The sequence below is a fragment of the Silene latifolia genome, chromosome Y (assembly GCF_048544455.1).
Source record: "Silene latifolia isolate original U9 population chromosome Y, ASM4854445v1, whole genome shotgun sequence".
Taxonomy (NCBI): domain Eukaryota; kingdom Viridiplantae; phylum Streptophyta; class Magnoliopsida; order Caryophyllales; family Caryophyllaceae; genus Silene; species Silene latifolia.
The window spans coordinates 353,539,355-353,557,243 of record NC_133538.1 but is presented as its reverse complement, the minus strand read 5'-3'; the positions used below and the strand labels follow the sequence as shown (position 1 = coordinate 353,557,243).

Below are 17,889 nucleotides of genomic sequence, written 5' to 3'. Positions count from 1 at the left end.
GATTATCACTAGGTGATATTTTCTAAACACTTGAGTCGAGGGATGTGCAAAGGGAGTGGCAGATGACCTAATCCAAAATTCGAAACACTGCCATTTTTTGATCTGATTCCTTGAGTCGAGGGATGTACAAAGGGAGTAGACCCTGGAATATTATATTCTTGTGGAGTTTATTCTGGAATATGTAGTACACTAAGTCTTGAGAGTACATATTAGATTTTGGAATATGTAAGGCGTGTAAGACATGAAGTCATGTTTCTGGACTAATTCTAGAAACATGTCACGAGGCAACGAAAACGAGAAACAATTTTCAAAATTGGATAACGTACATGTCACGAGGCAACGAAAACGAGAGACAATTTTCGAAATTGGATAACGAACATGTCACGAGGCAACGAAAACGAGAGACAATTTTCAAAATTGGATTACGAAAAGGCTGTAATGAAATCTGAAAACATCGTAAATGCATTAAAAACTGTTCCACATGCATGAAATAACAGTGTGCATGCATGAAATATGTAACTCATGTGTCCAAGATCAAATCTTAAAGTAATCTCAAGTGAACTTTTAAAATGTTGCATTTTAATTTAGATTTTGGAATTTTATTATTAACTTTGACGGTTGGGGATGTGGTAGCAAAGAAGGATGTAGTGGTAGATCACATTTCTCCGGTTTATTAATACTTCTCTTAATCTTGCATTAGAAAACGTTCTACGTGCATGAAATAACCATGATGTGCATAATTAAACCATGTACATTTCTCCAATTTCTTAATATTTTCACTCGGATCGTCACTTTGAATTTTAAAGACTTGTCGTACAGGAAGATTCATTTCAATTGATCACATTTTAGTGTTGGGATATTCTCATTTTGGATTACCAAATCTGGTGAAACAGTGAATAAATTAATCGCCATAAGGTTTCTTGATACTCGCATAATGTGTGCATGAAATAACGTTCATTGTGCATGAAATACATTTGTATGTGCATGAAATACCGTTGTATGTGCACGAAATAATGGTGACAGGAACACTCAGGTTTTACATTCTATAAGTGTTACATTCATTCGTTTTAAGAAAAAAAGTCCAACATCTATCAAATAAAATAAAAAGTCCAGAATTATTCAATAAGGCAAATGTCCAATATCTATCAAATAAAATAAAAATCCCGAATTTTTAAATAAGGTAAAATAAAAAATGACTCTACTCATTGTCGGTTGTCCTTCGGTCACAGTTCCTACTGTCGTGGTTCGCCATCTCCCCACAGGCCCAGCATTTTCTTAGCGCTTTCTTGTTCACTTCCCCAGCTCGTTCTCTTTGTGAGATCAACCTTTTTCCCGAGCCTTTGTTTTTGCACTGCCTTGGAGGCAAAACCTTAATCTCACTAGGAATGTTTGTTCCTAAAAGCATCCAAATTTCAGCATTCTTGTCCTTTACCTTTGCAATACCAGTATTTCCACTTTCATCAGGGGTAATTTTTACCCTTTCCTTGAACTCACGCAAAATCCCAAGCAACTCATCACAATGCCCAGGACTCTGTTCAACGAGTACCACACAAGTAAACAACTCTGACCATAACTCGCCAACTTTGTTTTTCTGTACATCCATTGATGTACAATTAGCAAGCAACTGGCCATTAGGGCCGACGATTGGCTGGCAGGTTGCTAGTTTGCTCCACCGACTAAGCAGGTAGTCACTTGGAACTTTCTGAATTCCCCGATCTTTAAAGACACACAGAGCATGTCGACAGAGTATTCCATGTCTTTTAAACTTCTTGCAAGTGCATACCACTGATACATCATCCTTCTTAAAACCAACCTTATACGTTTTGTTTCGAACTTGATATATGATATCTGTGTATAAAATTGGATAGGTTTTATCTTTTTCTTTATTCCCAACACCACATGAATAGCAAGCTCCTTCGACTTCCTTTTGAAACTCACCGAAAATTGTTGGAGTGTAGATTTCTGATGCATACTTTTCTAGGGCTAATGGAGTCGACAACTGCGGGAAGGAGTTTTTTGATTCTGCAACGAGTTTCGAATGAGTCCATCTTTGAGCATCCATTGCACTCTCAAATCTCATCCAAAACTCAACTAGGGTTAAATTAGGATTAGTGAAGTTCTTTGAAAAAGTGGTTTTCGACTCGACCGGAGGTCGTTCTCATCAAACCTCCTAAAAACAGATCACGAAAGTAAGCTGGAACCCACATATTTCTAATGTTGTACTTCTCCTTAAGCCACTCGTTATCCGAAAACCCATGAGATTCAATTACTGTTGTCCACCTTTCCTCAAATTCAGGCGGCTCCACATCTTCGCTCCAAACACATCGGTTTATCTTCTTCAGGAACTCAGTATCTTTACATATTACATGCCCTACTTTCTCAGGCAACTTTTTTAGTGTGTGCCACATGCAATATCTGTGTTGCACCTTGTTTTTCCAGGCTAATTTCATTCCTTCTTCTATCCCCGCATCTTCATCAGTTATCATACAAACTGGATGACGACCCCCCATAGCCTCTACGAATTTCGTAAATAGCCAAGCAAAGGACTCCTTACTCTCATTAATAATAAGTCCAGCCCCAAAGGTCACGCATCTCTTATGATTATCCACCCATGTAAAAGGGTCAAATATCATCCTATACTTGTTTTTTCTAAAGGTCGTATCAAAAGAGGTCATGCCCCCGAATAGCAAATAGTTTTTAATACTAATAGGGTCAGCCCAAAACACATGTTACAATCGACCTATCTCGTCTACCTCAAAATCAAAATAAAAAGATGGACACATGTGTTTTATCTTCATAAAATGCTCGATAAGCATTTGAGCATCCCCCTCTGATAAATAATTCTTGATATCTCTAGAAAAGTTCTTAAAGTATTCCAATGACGCACCCACATTCCTATAACCTCTAACATACTCCTTGAACAACCTATACGACTTAACTGGACTTATGTTATTTTTGGAGTTGTCAATTATCATTTTTTTGTGAACTACATTCAACTCTCTCGTTTGTGTCAAATGTACCATTGTTGATGGTGTTTGTGGCATATGATTATGACCTTCATGAAAATCATATATTTGGTATTTACCCATACCAGGACCTTCCTCCAAAATTCGCTTAAATTTAATACAAGAAGGACATTCTATCCTAGTCCTTTGCCTCCTGTGATTTTTCCCTTTCGCTTCATATACTCCAGCCTTATTACACACAACTTTTTTATGCGTAACGACACCATTTTTAGACTTTTGTGAGCTTAATCTAGTCACAAACCCATATTCTTTTGCATATGCTTCATAAAATTCAACACCTAGTTCAAGCTTATCGAATAGCATACCAATATCAGGCTTAAGATGATTGAGACACTCAAAAACCCGATTCGTGTTGCTTGAACAACCTTCTGCTGCCTCCTCGTCCTCTGCCTCCTCTACTATGATATCTGCATATGTGGTGCAATTAAAGTAAGAAAGGTGAGGGATACAAAAGCATATGAAATGTACCATTAAAAAGCTGAAAACATCAAGCAACTACCAGGATGAATAGAATTGTACCTTCAACAAATTCGAAAGTCACAACTTCAAGAACATCATGTTCAACTGCTATTGCAGATATTTCTAATATAGGCTGACATGCATTAGCTTCAACATTCGCTCCTTCGTTTGTAATGACATTTGAAGAAGTTTGTGATAGTATTGAGGAGTTGTCTTTGTCATTATTACTGCAACAAGAAATGTCAAAAATTAAATAAGCAACAATACAACAGTATAATTCATGAAATTGAGTCCCTGATTTTAACAAACGTAGGCAATTTCACAATTTCTCCAATCCTAATTTCTCAATTAAGCCAATTTGATTCACAAAATCACATTTTGATGCACCTAAACAGAAATTTGATGCATATAAACAGGAATTTAGATGCACATAAACAAGATTTTGATGCACATAAACGGTCTCCAACCCTAATTTCTCAGTTTCCCTAATTTAATTCATGAAACCCTAATTTCTCAATTAAGCCAATTTGATTCACAAAATCACATTTTGATGCACCTAAACAGAAATTTGATGCATATAAACAGGAATTTGGATGCACATAAACAAGATTTTGATGCACATAAACGGTCTCCAACCCTAATTTCTCAATTTCCCCAATTTAAATTATGAAACCCTAATTTCTCAATTAGGCCAATTTGATTCACAAAATCACATTTTGATGCACCCAAACAGGAATTTGATGCATATAAATAGGAATTTGGATGCACATAAACAAGATTTTGATGCACATAAACGGTCTCCAACCCTAATTTCTCAGTTTCCCCAATTTAATTCATGAAATCCTAATTTCTCAATTAAGCCAATTTGATTCACAAAATCACATTTTGATGCACCTAAACAGGAATTTGATGCACATAAACAGGATTTTGGATGCACATAAACAAGATTTTGATGCACATAAACGGTCTCCAACCCTAATTTCCCAGTTTCCCCAATTTAATTCATGAAACCCTAAATTCAGAAGCATGATTTATCAATCCAGAAACTTAAGAGACGAATCAAACCCTAATTTCATGGTTTCAACAAATTTCTCAAATCCCCTAACCCTAATTTCTCAGTTTCCCCAATTTAATTGACGAAATCCTAAATTCAGAAGCATAATTGTTCAATTCAGAATTCTAATCGGTTAATCAATCCCTAATTTCACGAACAATCTAATTTAATCGACTAAATCAACTAATTTCACAACAAATAATCATAAAGATGGTAATTTTACCTCGAATTTAAAGGCGTCATTGATTGAAGCAGCGTCGAAAGGTTGATTGTCGAAGAATTTATCGTTCGATTGTAGAGAAAGTTAAGGTTTGATTATCGAAGAGGCGATGGCGGAAGGTTTTAATAGTCGACAGATGAGTTGAAGAGAGAGAGAAAGAATGATGAGAGAGAAAGCAAAATTTAAAAATGTCTGAGATTAGGTGGGTTTGGGAGGGACGCGCGAAAAAATTTGGGGTTTGGTTGAGTTAATCTCAGTGTGTGTATAATATAGATCCAAGGGTTGTTATGTGGTTCTCATGGTTCTCATTATATGGGTGGTTCTCACCGGATCTCGACCCTATATATATATATATATATATATATATATATATATATATATATATATATATATATATATATATATATATATATATATATATCTTATCTTCCCTCTTCCCTTTTTCACACTAGTTTTATTATCTTCCCTATTTCTTCTTTTAGTAAGTTTTATTAATTCTTTATTATTTTCTCTCTCATAAAAAATCAACAAATTCCACTACTTTATTCATTCTTTATTATTTTCTCTCTCCTATAAACTTCACAACTTACACTATTTTATTCATTCTTTCCACTAGTTGGAAAGCCCGTGCGATGCACGGGGCTCCTAATAGTATTATATGTTAAAATATATATTAAAGTTGATAAAAAAAAGTTCAACTATGTTGAATCATTGATGAAAAAAAAATTCGTGGTTGGTTTAGTTGATCACCGATGAATTATTAGTGTTTTTAACATTAAAGCTTTGTCATTCAATAGTATAATATCAAGTGACATAGTTATAGTATGTTGTTAGTTTTTCATTGTTACTGCTTAAATCGGTTTTTAATTAAAAAAATTATATGAATGTTATGTAAAATAACAGGTGTCAAGATTATATATACTTAATATGTTCAGAGAAAATGTTAAATCTCTTACAACATAATTTTTAATTTTACCTTGACTATTTTTACAATTAAGAGTATTTTCTCCCTATATACCTTTCGCAAAATCAAATCCAAAATGAATTTCAACAGAATTAGTAGTCTCTAAACAACAATCAAAAATATTTGTGATTCTATTAAATAGAATGCAGAGGCCAGGGGGTGCTTAGTAGTATTATCTTTGGCAACATCATTTAGTAGTTTATGGCATCACTAAAATCATTGGGTTACCAAGTTAGTATTTTATGGCAAATTTTTTAAATCCAAAATGAATCACTGAAAGCGTTGGTCTAAGTTACCATGGTCTAGTAACAAAAAAAATTTAAATTTAACAAAAAGTCAAATCGTGATGAAAATGGGAGCAAACAAAATTTTGGGGGTTGACTTAGATGAGGATCGATTAATCATCAGTTCCAATAACAAAAACGCAACGAAAACGTTGTAGCATTTGGTATTAACTATATCACTTGTATAACATTCATAGATATAGTTGGATTTTAGAGTTATCGTTCTTATTGTTTCACGCACCATCAATTTTTTTACCAAAATAGTCTTTGACTATGTATACTTAAGACTACTTATCCTTTGGAGTTTCATGCAAAATGTCTAATACGACACCTAATTTTGTAAATTTGTGAAAATTTCTTTGTAAACAATGGTCTTCGTGTGGCCTTAATACCTTTGGTCTCTATCATCAATGATAACCTAAATCCCTCGGATGATAATGTTTTTGATGCTTTTACCTAAAGCTGGCCATTACTAAATGCTGGTTTCGACACATAAACAAGAGTCCATGACTCTTGTTTATTGTTATGGTGTAGAACAGGTTCAATGTATATTGTCTCCGATTAAGAACGAAAGGAATCTTTGCATCCGAGGAAGTCAGTACTATCCTCGGGTTAAGTACAGTTTACCGACTTTGAAACCTGTAATTATCTTCCCTTCTACTACGAATTTTCTAAGGTGATTTATAATAAGACAGATCCCCTTACATAATCCTCTTACAGAGTTAATGTTCCTAAATTCTCAACAACATAATCGGCATACCGCACTTGGTCTAAGACTCACCTTGCTTCTTAAACAAATCATTATGAGTTATATTAAAAAAAAATCATCATGGATAATCCCTTCCCTTCTTAAACATCTTCCAACTTGTATTTTAGGGGTCAAACTTTAATAACTTTGACCATTAATATGTCTAAAATCATGGTCAAACTACCCCATTGATGACTGTGTAAAAGCAATACAAACAATCATTGCGAAGAGGATGAAGTACATTTAGTCAATTCCTAAAAGTAATGAATTTTGCTCCCCTAACACGACTAAAATACTCTGTCAAGTCTCGCAGAACCAAAAAAACGACTCCTAAAAGCAAGGATGTCATACGGGGGAGGAGACATGACGGATGCAGACCTTCTCATACCCGTATTTAATAGAAAAATTACATGCCCCTAGTTGTCGCGGATAAAGTTTTCAAAACCATACCCGCTTCAACGTGTGGTAATCTTAAAATAGTTTCGTTCCATTTAAATGTTATATACTCGTTTATTCTATAGTTTTCTTAAATAATTCTGATATTATTTGTACCCATGTCTAAATCCCATGGTTGACATGATTTAAAATTCAGTTTGAACCTAAAACTTTATTTATATCCGCTTCATCCAAGATAAATGCGATATAATTGGACACTTGTTATAGATTTCCTTTTTGATCAAATTTTCTTTTTCTTATTGTAGAGCTAACCATTTTTATTCTTAGCTAACATTTATTTTGAACCAATTACTTATTATTTTGTTCCTCGTGATGATGGACTATATACATACTTTGTGTTACAAATTTACAATGTCTAATTGCTAACATTTATTCTGAACCAATAATTATTTATTCTATTAATCAACTTATAAAATTTTTTTTAAAAAAAAAACTTTACATCAATTCCTAACAATAGGCTCAAAAGCAAGTAAACATGCCCAGAATAAAACATCAAAAACAAATCAATTTGATATGAGAATGGTTCGAAGATCATGAAAAATCTCATATGGCCTTGTTCCCAAGAAATAAGCTTAAGCTTATTTGACCAAAATTTCATTTATCTTAATTTTTTGTAAGTATTTGGTAGATAAATTATTTACCAAAATAAGAGTAACATATGAGAAAGCTACCAATTTTTTAATCCTTCTATTTATAATATTAAATATGAAGTACTTATAGAGATGAGGTGGACAGTCAAGCTGGAACACACTTATAGGGAAGCTAATAGAGCCGCTGATTTCTTAGCAAACTTTGGGGTCAATTCGGATTCCTTCATTACACATTTAGACGCTCCTCTTCCGGAGCTATGTTCGATCCTTCGGGAGGATGTTTTTGGTGTCGCTTTTCCTCGTGTTATAGTAAGTAGTTAGTTTTCGGGGCTTCGCCCCTCATTTGTACCAAAAAAAATATGAAGTACTTATTATGTCATTTTACCAAAAAATCAAATACCTTTCGGTTAATTAGTAAAATATATACATACATCAAAAATTCAAAAAATCAATATACTTTAAAAGCTTTCGAATACATCAACAGTTCAAAAAAATCAATATACTTTAAAATCTTTCGAAGGCTGCATAATCTTTGATCATCTATCTCAAATTTTACCCCTATATACATAGAAATCTAAGTAAATATAAATTTAATTTAAAATATGAGTAAATAGAATTCTACCTAGTATGTAAAACCAATACTAAAATACAAAGATAAATGGTTGAGTAAATACTACGTAGTGCACAAGCAAGATTTGGTTAAACTAAAACATAATGTGCGTTCTTTTGATTTAATTAATTAATGACCATAACATATGTACAGTCTTGAGTAGGGCTGGGCACCGGTTCAAAACCGGACCGGAACCGGAATCGGAATCGGAAAAATTCATGGTACGAGACCGGACCGGATTACAAAAATTCCGGTCTGGGACCGGACCGGAAAAATTCTGGTCCAAGACCGGACCGGTTGGACTGAAATTATTCACTTTTTCAAATTCCGGTCCATTGGACCGGATTGGATCGGTTGGACCGGATTGAACCGGAATAAAAATACAATTTTAAGAAAAAAAATGAAAATAACAATAATTCCGGGCATTCTGGTCCAAATCGGTCCGGACCGGAAAATACCGGTCCTAAACCGGACCGGACTAGAATTTTTAATTCTGGTTCCGGTCCACTCGATTCCGGCCCGGACCGGATTATGCCCACCCTTACTTTTGAGGCCTTTAATAATTTGTAGTATAAATTATTAAAACTCTTTCAAACTTAATCTTATTCGAAATCTAGGCTAATGCGTGAGTTTAGAAATGACCAGTAATTCATCATATAAATAATACTATGAGTGGCTCCATTGTTACAAAAAGCCTTGAGTTGTCCAAGCTGCCAAATTTTAATTTAATTCTTTCGTTTCTCCACCTAATTATCTCTACATTCTTATAGAGAGTAAATTGATGAAACAAAAATAGTAACATATATAGATCGGTGTATTGTTTTATATGCATTGATCACTTGAATGTATATGGAGACATTTACGATGTATATACACACACTTCAATGATTATTTAGTGACTATATTTTAATGGAATCGTAGTTTATACTCCGTGTAACTACGTAAGATTACATTACATCATATTAACATAACACTTTAATCAAATAAATTCATTATTTATCCACCAACTCCTTAAATTTATTTTAATGCTAGAATACCAACTACAAATGTATGATACCATAAGTGGGGCAAAAATAAAAATGATAACTTGAACTATTACGAATGTCCATTATTTATTTGATCATTTTAATCTACTTATATTAGGATAATTTTATTAAGATATATTTGATCTACTTATGTTAGGATAGTTTTAATAAAATTTGTTTTCGATATTAAGAAATCTATTTTTCTTAGGATAATTTTATTTATTAAATTATTTATTTTATTTTTTAAATTATTTATTTTCGAAATCTACTATTGTTAGGATTTCAATTTATTGAATGTTTTATTTTATTTATCAATTTGTTTTTTCGAAATCTGCTCTTGCTAGGATTTCTAAAAAAGTTGGACTCTCTAATATCGCTCGAAAAATTCCTGCTTTATATATATGTATTGATTCTTTCTTCCCCTTTCTTATTTTTTGTGCCCAAAAGAAAGGGGAAGATAAAAGGAACTTGGAGGGAGTATATATATATATATATATATATATATATATATATATATATATATATATATATATATATATATATATAGAGGAAGGATCAACTAAGGTCCATAGATATAATAAGTCCATAAGTCCTATTGTGAGCCATTGGATGGAGGGAGATGGATGGCCAAGATCAACCTCCAAAAGTGTGTTTATGTACTAATATCACTCATTCTCTCCTCATTCACTAATCCTTCTAATTAATCACTAATTCACTATAACTTCTTTTCCTCTCATCCACTTCTCTCATATATCACACAACTCATCTTCTCTCTAAAACCCCAAAAAATAAAAACCCAAAAAATCCAAATAAATAAAAAACCCAAAACCCAAATAAATAAATAAAACCCAAAAAATCCAATTAAATCAAAAAACCCAAAAAATCCAATTAAATCAAAAAACCCAAATAAATCATTCATTCTTCTCTTCCTCATTCACCACCACCCACCACTATCCCACCCGACACCAACTCACCGCCCACCACCGCTGCCACCACACCGCCGCCACCGCACGGCCCCCAACCTTTTTTTTTTTTTTTTTTTTGTTTTTTTTTTCTCGGTTTTTTTTTTTTTTCGTTTGGTCTTTATTTTCATGTTTTGAGTTGTTTTTTCAATTCATTTTTTGTTGTTGTCTTTTATTTTCTTTTATTTTGTATAACTTTAGTCCAATTTTTTTTATAACTTTAGTCCATTTTTTGTATAACTTTGGTGCATTTTTGTATAACTCTGGTCTATTTTTGTATAACTTCAGTCCAAAATTGTATAACTTTAGTCCAAATTTGTGTAATTTTAGTCCAAAATTGTATAACTTTATTCCATAAGAGTATAACTGCAGTCATAAAATGTATAACTTTAGTCATAAAATGTATAACTTTAGTCGTAAATAGTAAAAAAACCAAACAATAAAAAAAATAAAATCAAAACATACGTATAACTCTAGTCATACAATGTATAACTCTAGTAACAGTTTGTATAACTCTAGTCATACAATGTATAACTCTAGTCACAGTTTGTATAACTCTAGTCATACAATGTATAACTCTAGTCACAGTTTGTATAACTCTAGTCATACAATGTATAACTCTAGTCACAGTTTGTATAACTCTAGTGATTCAACGTATAACTCTAGTCACACTGTATAACTCTAGTCAATTTTTGTATAACTCTAGTCAATTTTTTGTATAACTTTAGTCCAATTTTTGTATAACTTTAGTCTTTTTTTGTATAACTTTGGCCATAAAATGTATAACTTTAGTCATAAAATGTATAACTTTAGTCATAAAATGTATAACTTTAGTCGTAAATAGTAAAAAAATCAAACAATAAATATGAAAAATATGAAAAAAAATAATAATAACAAAAACCAAAAAAACTCATAATAACAAAAACAAAAAACCAAATAAGAATAATAAAACCAAAAAACCAACAACCCAACCAAACCCGAAATAAACCAAATAACAATAAAAAAAACCAAATTTAAATATCGTGTGTATAACTCTAATGCACGCAGTGTATAACTTTAATAGACAAGATGTATAACTTTAGTCCAAAAAACCAAATAACAATAACAACCAAATAAAAAAATAAAAAATAAAAACAAAAACAAAACAAAAAACAAAGAACAAAAACAAAAATAAAACAAAAAACAAAGAACAAAAAAAAACAAAAACACAGTACAAAAACAAAAAAACAAAGAACAAAACCAAAAAAAATGGAACCAAAAACAATAAAAACAATAAAAACAAAAACAATGAGGACGAAAAAAAAGTGACGATTCCACCCAGATCTGAGACAAAGACCAAATGTGAACATTAAAAAATGTAAGCAAAGAATTCCACCCACGACAAATATGAACATTAAAACATGTGAACATTAAAAAATGTAACCAAAGAATTCCACCCACGACAAAGACCAATTTAAAATAAAAAAGAAAATATAAACGACGACGGAAAACAAAACAAACAAAACAAAACAAAACCACAAAGACGCGAAGGCGGCGACGAGGAAACGGCAGGCAGGCCGGCAGGCCGTGTTTTCCGGGTAGATCTGAGACAAAGAGGGAGAATAGAGGTGGTGGTGGTTTCGTGTTTGGTGTTGTCGTGGTTTGGTGGCTGTCGGGTTTGGTGGCGGTGGAGGGAGTGGAGGTCGGCGTGGATGGGCTTGTCGGTGTGTCGGCTGGTGGTGGCAGTGATAGGGTGGTGGTGGTGTCGGATGGTGGTGGGGTGGTGGTGGGTCGGGTGTGGTGGAGTGGTTTTTGTGGTTTTTTTTTGTTTTATTTTAGTTTGGTTTTTTTTTTATCAACTTGGTTTTTTTTTTGTTTAGAGAGGGTGGGAGAAAATGAGAGAGAAAGAGTGAATGTGAGAAATGAGAGAGGATGAGTGAATGAGGAAGTGAGTTGGGAGATTAGAATGGTGGAAGAGTTGTACACAATTAGGTAGAGTTATACACAATTAGGGAAGAAGATTAGGGAGGGAGATTTGTAGCCCTCCATTGAGATGTAATCTCATCCCTCCATCCCTTCCATCCAAAGGCCCTTATAAGGACGTAGGGACTCAATGGATGTAAGGACCTTAGAGAGAGAGAGAGAGAGAGAGAGAGAGAGAGAGAGAGAGAGAGAGAGAGAGAGAGGGGTTCTTCTAAGGCCCTCATGTATAAGGAGTCCCTAAGTCTTTATAGAAGCCTTTGGATGAAGGGAATGGAGGGATGGGATTAGATCTCAATGAAGGGCTACAAACTAATCTATCTAAACAAAACCCATATTTCTCTAATCTCCTCCTTAATCTCACTAAACATTTCCTCTCATTATTACACAGCCTCTTCCTCTTTCATTCACTATCTTCTCCTTTTTCTCTCTTTCTCACTCCCATATTTCTCTAAAAAAAACCCACATTTTCTCTAAAAAAAACCCCACATTTTTTCTAAAAAAAAAGACCATTCTTCATCTCCTCTCTCGGCTGCCACCACCACCAACCTGCCAACCACACCACCAACACCCCATCACCACGACCAACCACCACAACCAGCCACGACACAACCACCCACAACCGACAACTTCCCCCAAAACCCCCCACCACCCCCCGCACAACCCCGCACCACCCCACACGACCCCGCACCACCCCCTAGCACCCGACAACAACAAGACGCCGACACCACACACCCGCCGCCTCCTCTCCAACCCCCCGACACCACACACTGCCGACACCACGCCCCGCAACACCCGGATCCCCACCGCACAACCGCCACACCTCCTTCACCACCACATTCCGGATCTGCCGTCACCAACACACCCCTCCCCCGGCCACGACGTCACCGATGCCGCCATCCACCACCAGACCGCGCCTCTTGCTCGATTTCTTTTTTTTTTTCTTTAAATCTTATATATTATTGATATTGAATTGTGTTATTGTTTGTTGGTGTTATTGTTTTTTCTTTATCTTCTCCTTTGTTTGTTGTCATTTTTTCAGATTCATCTTTTTTGTTTTTGTTGTTTTTTTCCTCTTGCTCGATTTCTTTGTTTTTTGTTTTATTTTTGTTTTTGTTCTTTGTTTTTTGTTTTGTTCTTTGTTTTTTGTTTTTTGTTTTTATTATTTATTTTTTTATTTGGTTATTGTTATTTGATTTTTTGGACTAAAGTTATATATCTTGTCTATTAAAGTTATACACTGCGTGCATTAGAGTTATACACACGATATTTAAATTTGGTTTTGTTATTTGGTTTTTTTATTGTTATTTGGTTTATTTCAGATTTCGTGTTGGGTTGGGTTGTTGGTTTTTTTTTTGTTATTTACTTATTATGTTGTTATTTATTTAGATCTAGTTTTTAGATTTTTAGATTTGTTTTAAATTTTTCATATTATTTTAAATACCTATTGGTTTTAGAATTGTCGTTTTTTATTTTTCATATTTATTTGGACTGAAGTTATACAAATAAGGACTAAAGTTATACAAATAAGGACTAAGTTATACAATTTTGGACTAAAGTTATACAAATTTGGACTACAATTATACAAAAAATGATTGAAGTTATACAAATAAGGACAAAAGTTATTCAAATAAGGACTACAGTTATACAAAAATGGACTAAAGTTATACAAAAAAGGACTGAAGTTATAGAAAAATAGACCAAAGTTATACAAAAAAAGACTAAAGTTATTCAACTTGGTCTATATTTGTATAACTTTAATCCATATTTGTATAACTTTAGTCCATTTTTTTATAACTTTGGTTCATTTTTGTATAACTTTGGTTCATTTTTGTATAACTTTGGTTCATTTTTGTATAACTTTAGTCCAATTTTTTGTATAACTTTAGTCCAATTTTTGTATAACTTTAGTCTTTTTTTGTATAACTTTGGTCTATTTTTGTATAACTTTGGTTCATGTTTGTATAACTTTAGTCCATTTTTGTATAACTTTGGTTCATTTTTGTATAACTTTGGTTCATTTTTGTATAACTTTAATCCTTATTTGTATAACTTTAGCCCATATTTGTATAACTTTAGTCCATATTTGTATAACTTTGGTTCATTTTTGTATAACTTTGGTTCATTTTTGTATAACTTTAGTCCAATTTTTTGTATCACTTTAGTCCAATTTTTGTATAACTTTAGTCTTTTTTTGTATAACTTTGGTCTATTTTTGTATAACTTTGGTTCATTTTTGTATAACTTTAGTCCATTTTTGTCTTAGATGAAAAAAAAAATATCTCACAAAAAAAAACGAGATTTAAAACACGAAATCTTAAAAAAACGTATAACAAGAAGAGATTTAACAAAATGAATAAAAAATGAGAACTAACAAAATAAAAGACAACTAAAATAAAATAAAAGACAAAAAAAATAATGAATGGAAAAAACAACTCAAAACATACAAATTAACACAAAACGAACAAAACAAAAAAAAAAAACGAGTTGAAAAAAAAAAAAAAAAAACTAGTCAGCGGCGGTGGGACGGCGGCGGTGGGGTGGCGGCGGCGGGGGTGGTGGGTGGTTAGTTGGTGTCGGGTGGGGTGGTGGTGGGTGGTGGTGAATGAGGAAGAGAGGAACGAATGATTTATTTGAGTTTTTTGATTTATTTGGATTTTTTGGGTTTTTTGGGTTTTTTATTTATTTGGATTTTTAGGTTTTTTTTATTTATTTGGGTTTTTTTTTTAGAGTTTGAGAGAAGAGAGAAATGAAATGTGTAAGATGAAAGAGAAATGGATGAGTGAAAAACAAATATATAGTAAATTAGTGATTAATTAGAGTGGATTAGTGAAGGAGGAGAGAGATGGTGAGATTAGCTTATAAACACACTTTTTTGGGGTTGATCTCATCCCTCCATCTCCCTCCATCCAATGGCTCATAATAGAACTTATGGACTCAATATAAATGTTGGCCTTAGTTGATCTCTTCTCTCTCTTTCTCTCTCTTTCTCTCTCTCTCTCTCTCTCTCTCTCTCTATATATATATATATATATATATATAGTAGGTTGTAAAAGTTATTGCATTAAGATAATGTATTGTATTAGCTAGGTTGTTAAGATTATAGAAGGGGGAATGCATAAAGGAATTGTATTGATAATCGTTGTTGTGTTACATCGATATGGTGAGGTATTTATAATACCTCCCAACCTAATGAAACCCTAACCCTAATATGGCCAAACCTAATCGTAGCCGGGCCTAGTATAAGCCCAATCTCCTAATACCCTCCCACAATCGTAAAGGCAGTACATAATACGAACTTTACGATTGGAGAAATACAAAGAAAAAATATAAAAAGAAAACGTCATCTATTCTTCATCTTCATTAAAGATCTCCATCTCTGCAAGGTTGGTAAACGAGTATAATACTCGCTAGAAAATTTCTCGAACAAGAACGTTAATTTTTTCGTACTTGTCGAAAGTATGAGTCAATTTGCAGGAACCCTAATCGAACCTGACAAATATCAATAAAACGGAGAATTATCCGTTTATTTCAAGATTTGGAGAACGTTAAGTTTTTCGAACTCCAAATAGACTTGAACCACCATCATGGTGATTTAGTTGCGTAACTCGCCAGTCAGTTTTTGAACCACCTTGAACGAAGTGAAGATTATTAATCGAGTTTCAAAATAGACGAATCAAAGAGATCCTTTTCTTTTGTATTTTTTTTGGAGATAAAAAAATGTATTTTATTTGATCCAAAATATTGAGAAAAAAAAACTTGGAAGATAGTAAACATATATAGGACAGTGGGCTAATTGCACATTGACTCCCATGAACACGGCGGTATATGAAGAAGTGCTCTTCATAGTAAACCTATGGCTTCAATTTTGCAATATACCCCAACCTATGGATCGGCCATGATAACTTTTTTTTTTCTTTTTTTTTTCTTCTTTTTTTTTTCAAAAAAGTAATTAGTAAATCATCAATCCCGCCGGTGAGCGATGTAAATTATTAGCCCACCAACAGGGCAGCGGAATTTTTATTTTAGGTCTCAAGAGCGAGAGGCTCTGATACCATGTTAAGATTATAGGAATTGTATTGATAATCGTTGTTGTGTTACATCGATATGGTGAGATATTTATAATACCTCCCAACCTAATGAAACCCTAACCCTAATATGGCCAAACCTAATGGTAGCCGGGCCTAGTATAAGCCCAATCTCCTAATATAGGTTGTTCAATTTTGTTTAATTGTTGAATAAAAATTTCACTAATTGTTCTATAGGACCATTTTTAGCAAAAGACTAGCCTAATGGCACAAAGCCCAACTAAAAAAGTTATTAAATGTGTAAAAAGTTTTTTTATTTTGGTAACATAATACTTTATCTTGATAACTTGCATATTTAAATATGTCGGTATTCATTATAAGATATCGAGTAATCAAAATAAAACTGAAATGTGAATGTAATTATATGTTAACTTTGGGCTTTTCTCCTTTTGGGCCAGTCCTATACTATAGAACGGTCCTATAGGAGAGTTGCTGTAAAAATTTAGTATCACTTTTACTTTAAAAGAGTTGATGATACACAAGTTTAATATTAGTTATTTCGAAAATATTAGAAGTTCTAGGTTAGCATAACACGTTTAAAAGAGTTGATGATACACAAGTTTAATTTATTAAGAAAAATAGTACCCAATTATTTAAACGGTATGTCAATAGAATATGCCATTGCTAAAGAAATTGATAATTTTTTTACAAAATGAAGCCAATTTTGGTGCTGTTTGGCCAAACTTTAAAAGTGTTTTTGTAACTGAAAAAGCAGTAGCTTGGCCAAACAAGCTAAATTAGGAGTTTTAAAACTACTTTTAAAAAGTTAAAAACTAATTAATCACCCCCAAAAGTAGAAGTAGATATTTTCTACTTCTACTTCTACTTCTACTTTTCACATAAACAACCAAAAAAGAAAAACAAAAGTGGTATGAAAGTAGTTAGGCCAAACACATACATTTTCTATAAACCGCTTTTACAAAAGTATGGTCAAACAACCAAAACTTTTCCAAAAAGTAACTTGTGAATAAACTCCTTTTAAGAAGTAAAATCTATTTTACACAAACAAGGCCAAACAGCACCTTTGTAGCATGGAGTCTCAAGTTAGTTAAAAACCAAATCAAGTTCAAAAAAGTTGGTTTTAAACATGTTCAACACCAAACAATTTACAAACTGGTTTACTCTAGAAGAGACAGTAAACAGTTGTAGTTTTTTTTAGTATTAATCAAACAAAGTATGCGAAGAACATATACTTGGGTATGTAGTCACTCTAAAGGGCCATCTTAAACAAAAACATGTTAATAATACTCAAAGCCACTGTTACGATATGACCCGGGCAACGCCCGAGATTGAACACTAGTATATATATATATATATATATATATATATATATATATATATATATATATATATATATTTAGGGCGGGTTCAGTCGAATTCGATTTACTGGTGCGAACCGTATTTAACTAACCAATTAGAGTCAATTTCAAGCGGGCTTTAAGGC

General features: G+C 33.0%; 1 protein-coding gene across 1 annotated transcript; it reads right to left on the bottom strand.

Annotated features, from left to right (window-relative positions):
* Positions 1 to 1,198: 1,198 nt before the first annotated feature.
* Positions 1,199 to 4,782, bottom strand: LOC141631646 (uncharacterized). The gene is made up of 5 exons (XM_074444287.1): positions 4,763 to 4,782; positions 3,546 to 3,712; positions 3,086 to 3,433; positions 2,168 to 2,515; positions 1,199 to 2,022 (listed from the first exon to the last, which is right to left on the bottom strand). The coding sequence occupies exons 1-5, from the start codon at positions 4,780 to 4,782 to the stop codon at positions 1,199 to 1,201; spliced, it is 1,707 nt and encodes a 568-aa protein (XP_074300388.1).
* Positions 4,783 to 17,889: the final 13,107 nt, after the last annotated feature.

Excerpts from the sequence above, each read along its gene's own strand:
- LOC141631646 (XM_074444287.1), bottom strand. The coding sequence starts at position 4,782 with ATGACGCCTTTAAATTCGAG. Across the intron at positions 3,713-4,762 it reads ATGACGCCTTTAAATTCGAG|TAATAATGACAAAGACAACT; the intron begins GTAAAATTACCA and ends TTCTTGTTGCAG. Across the intron at positions 2,023-2,167 it reads TCGTGATCTGTTTTTAGGAG|AATCAAAAAACTCCTTCCCG; the intron begins GTTTGATGAGAA and ends AACTCGTTGCAG.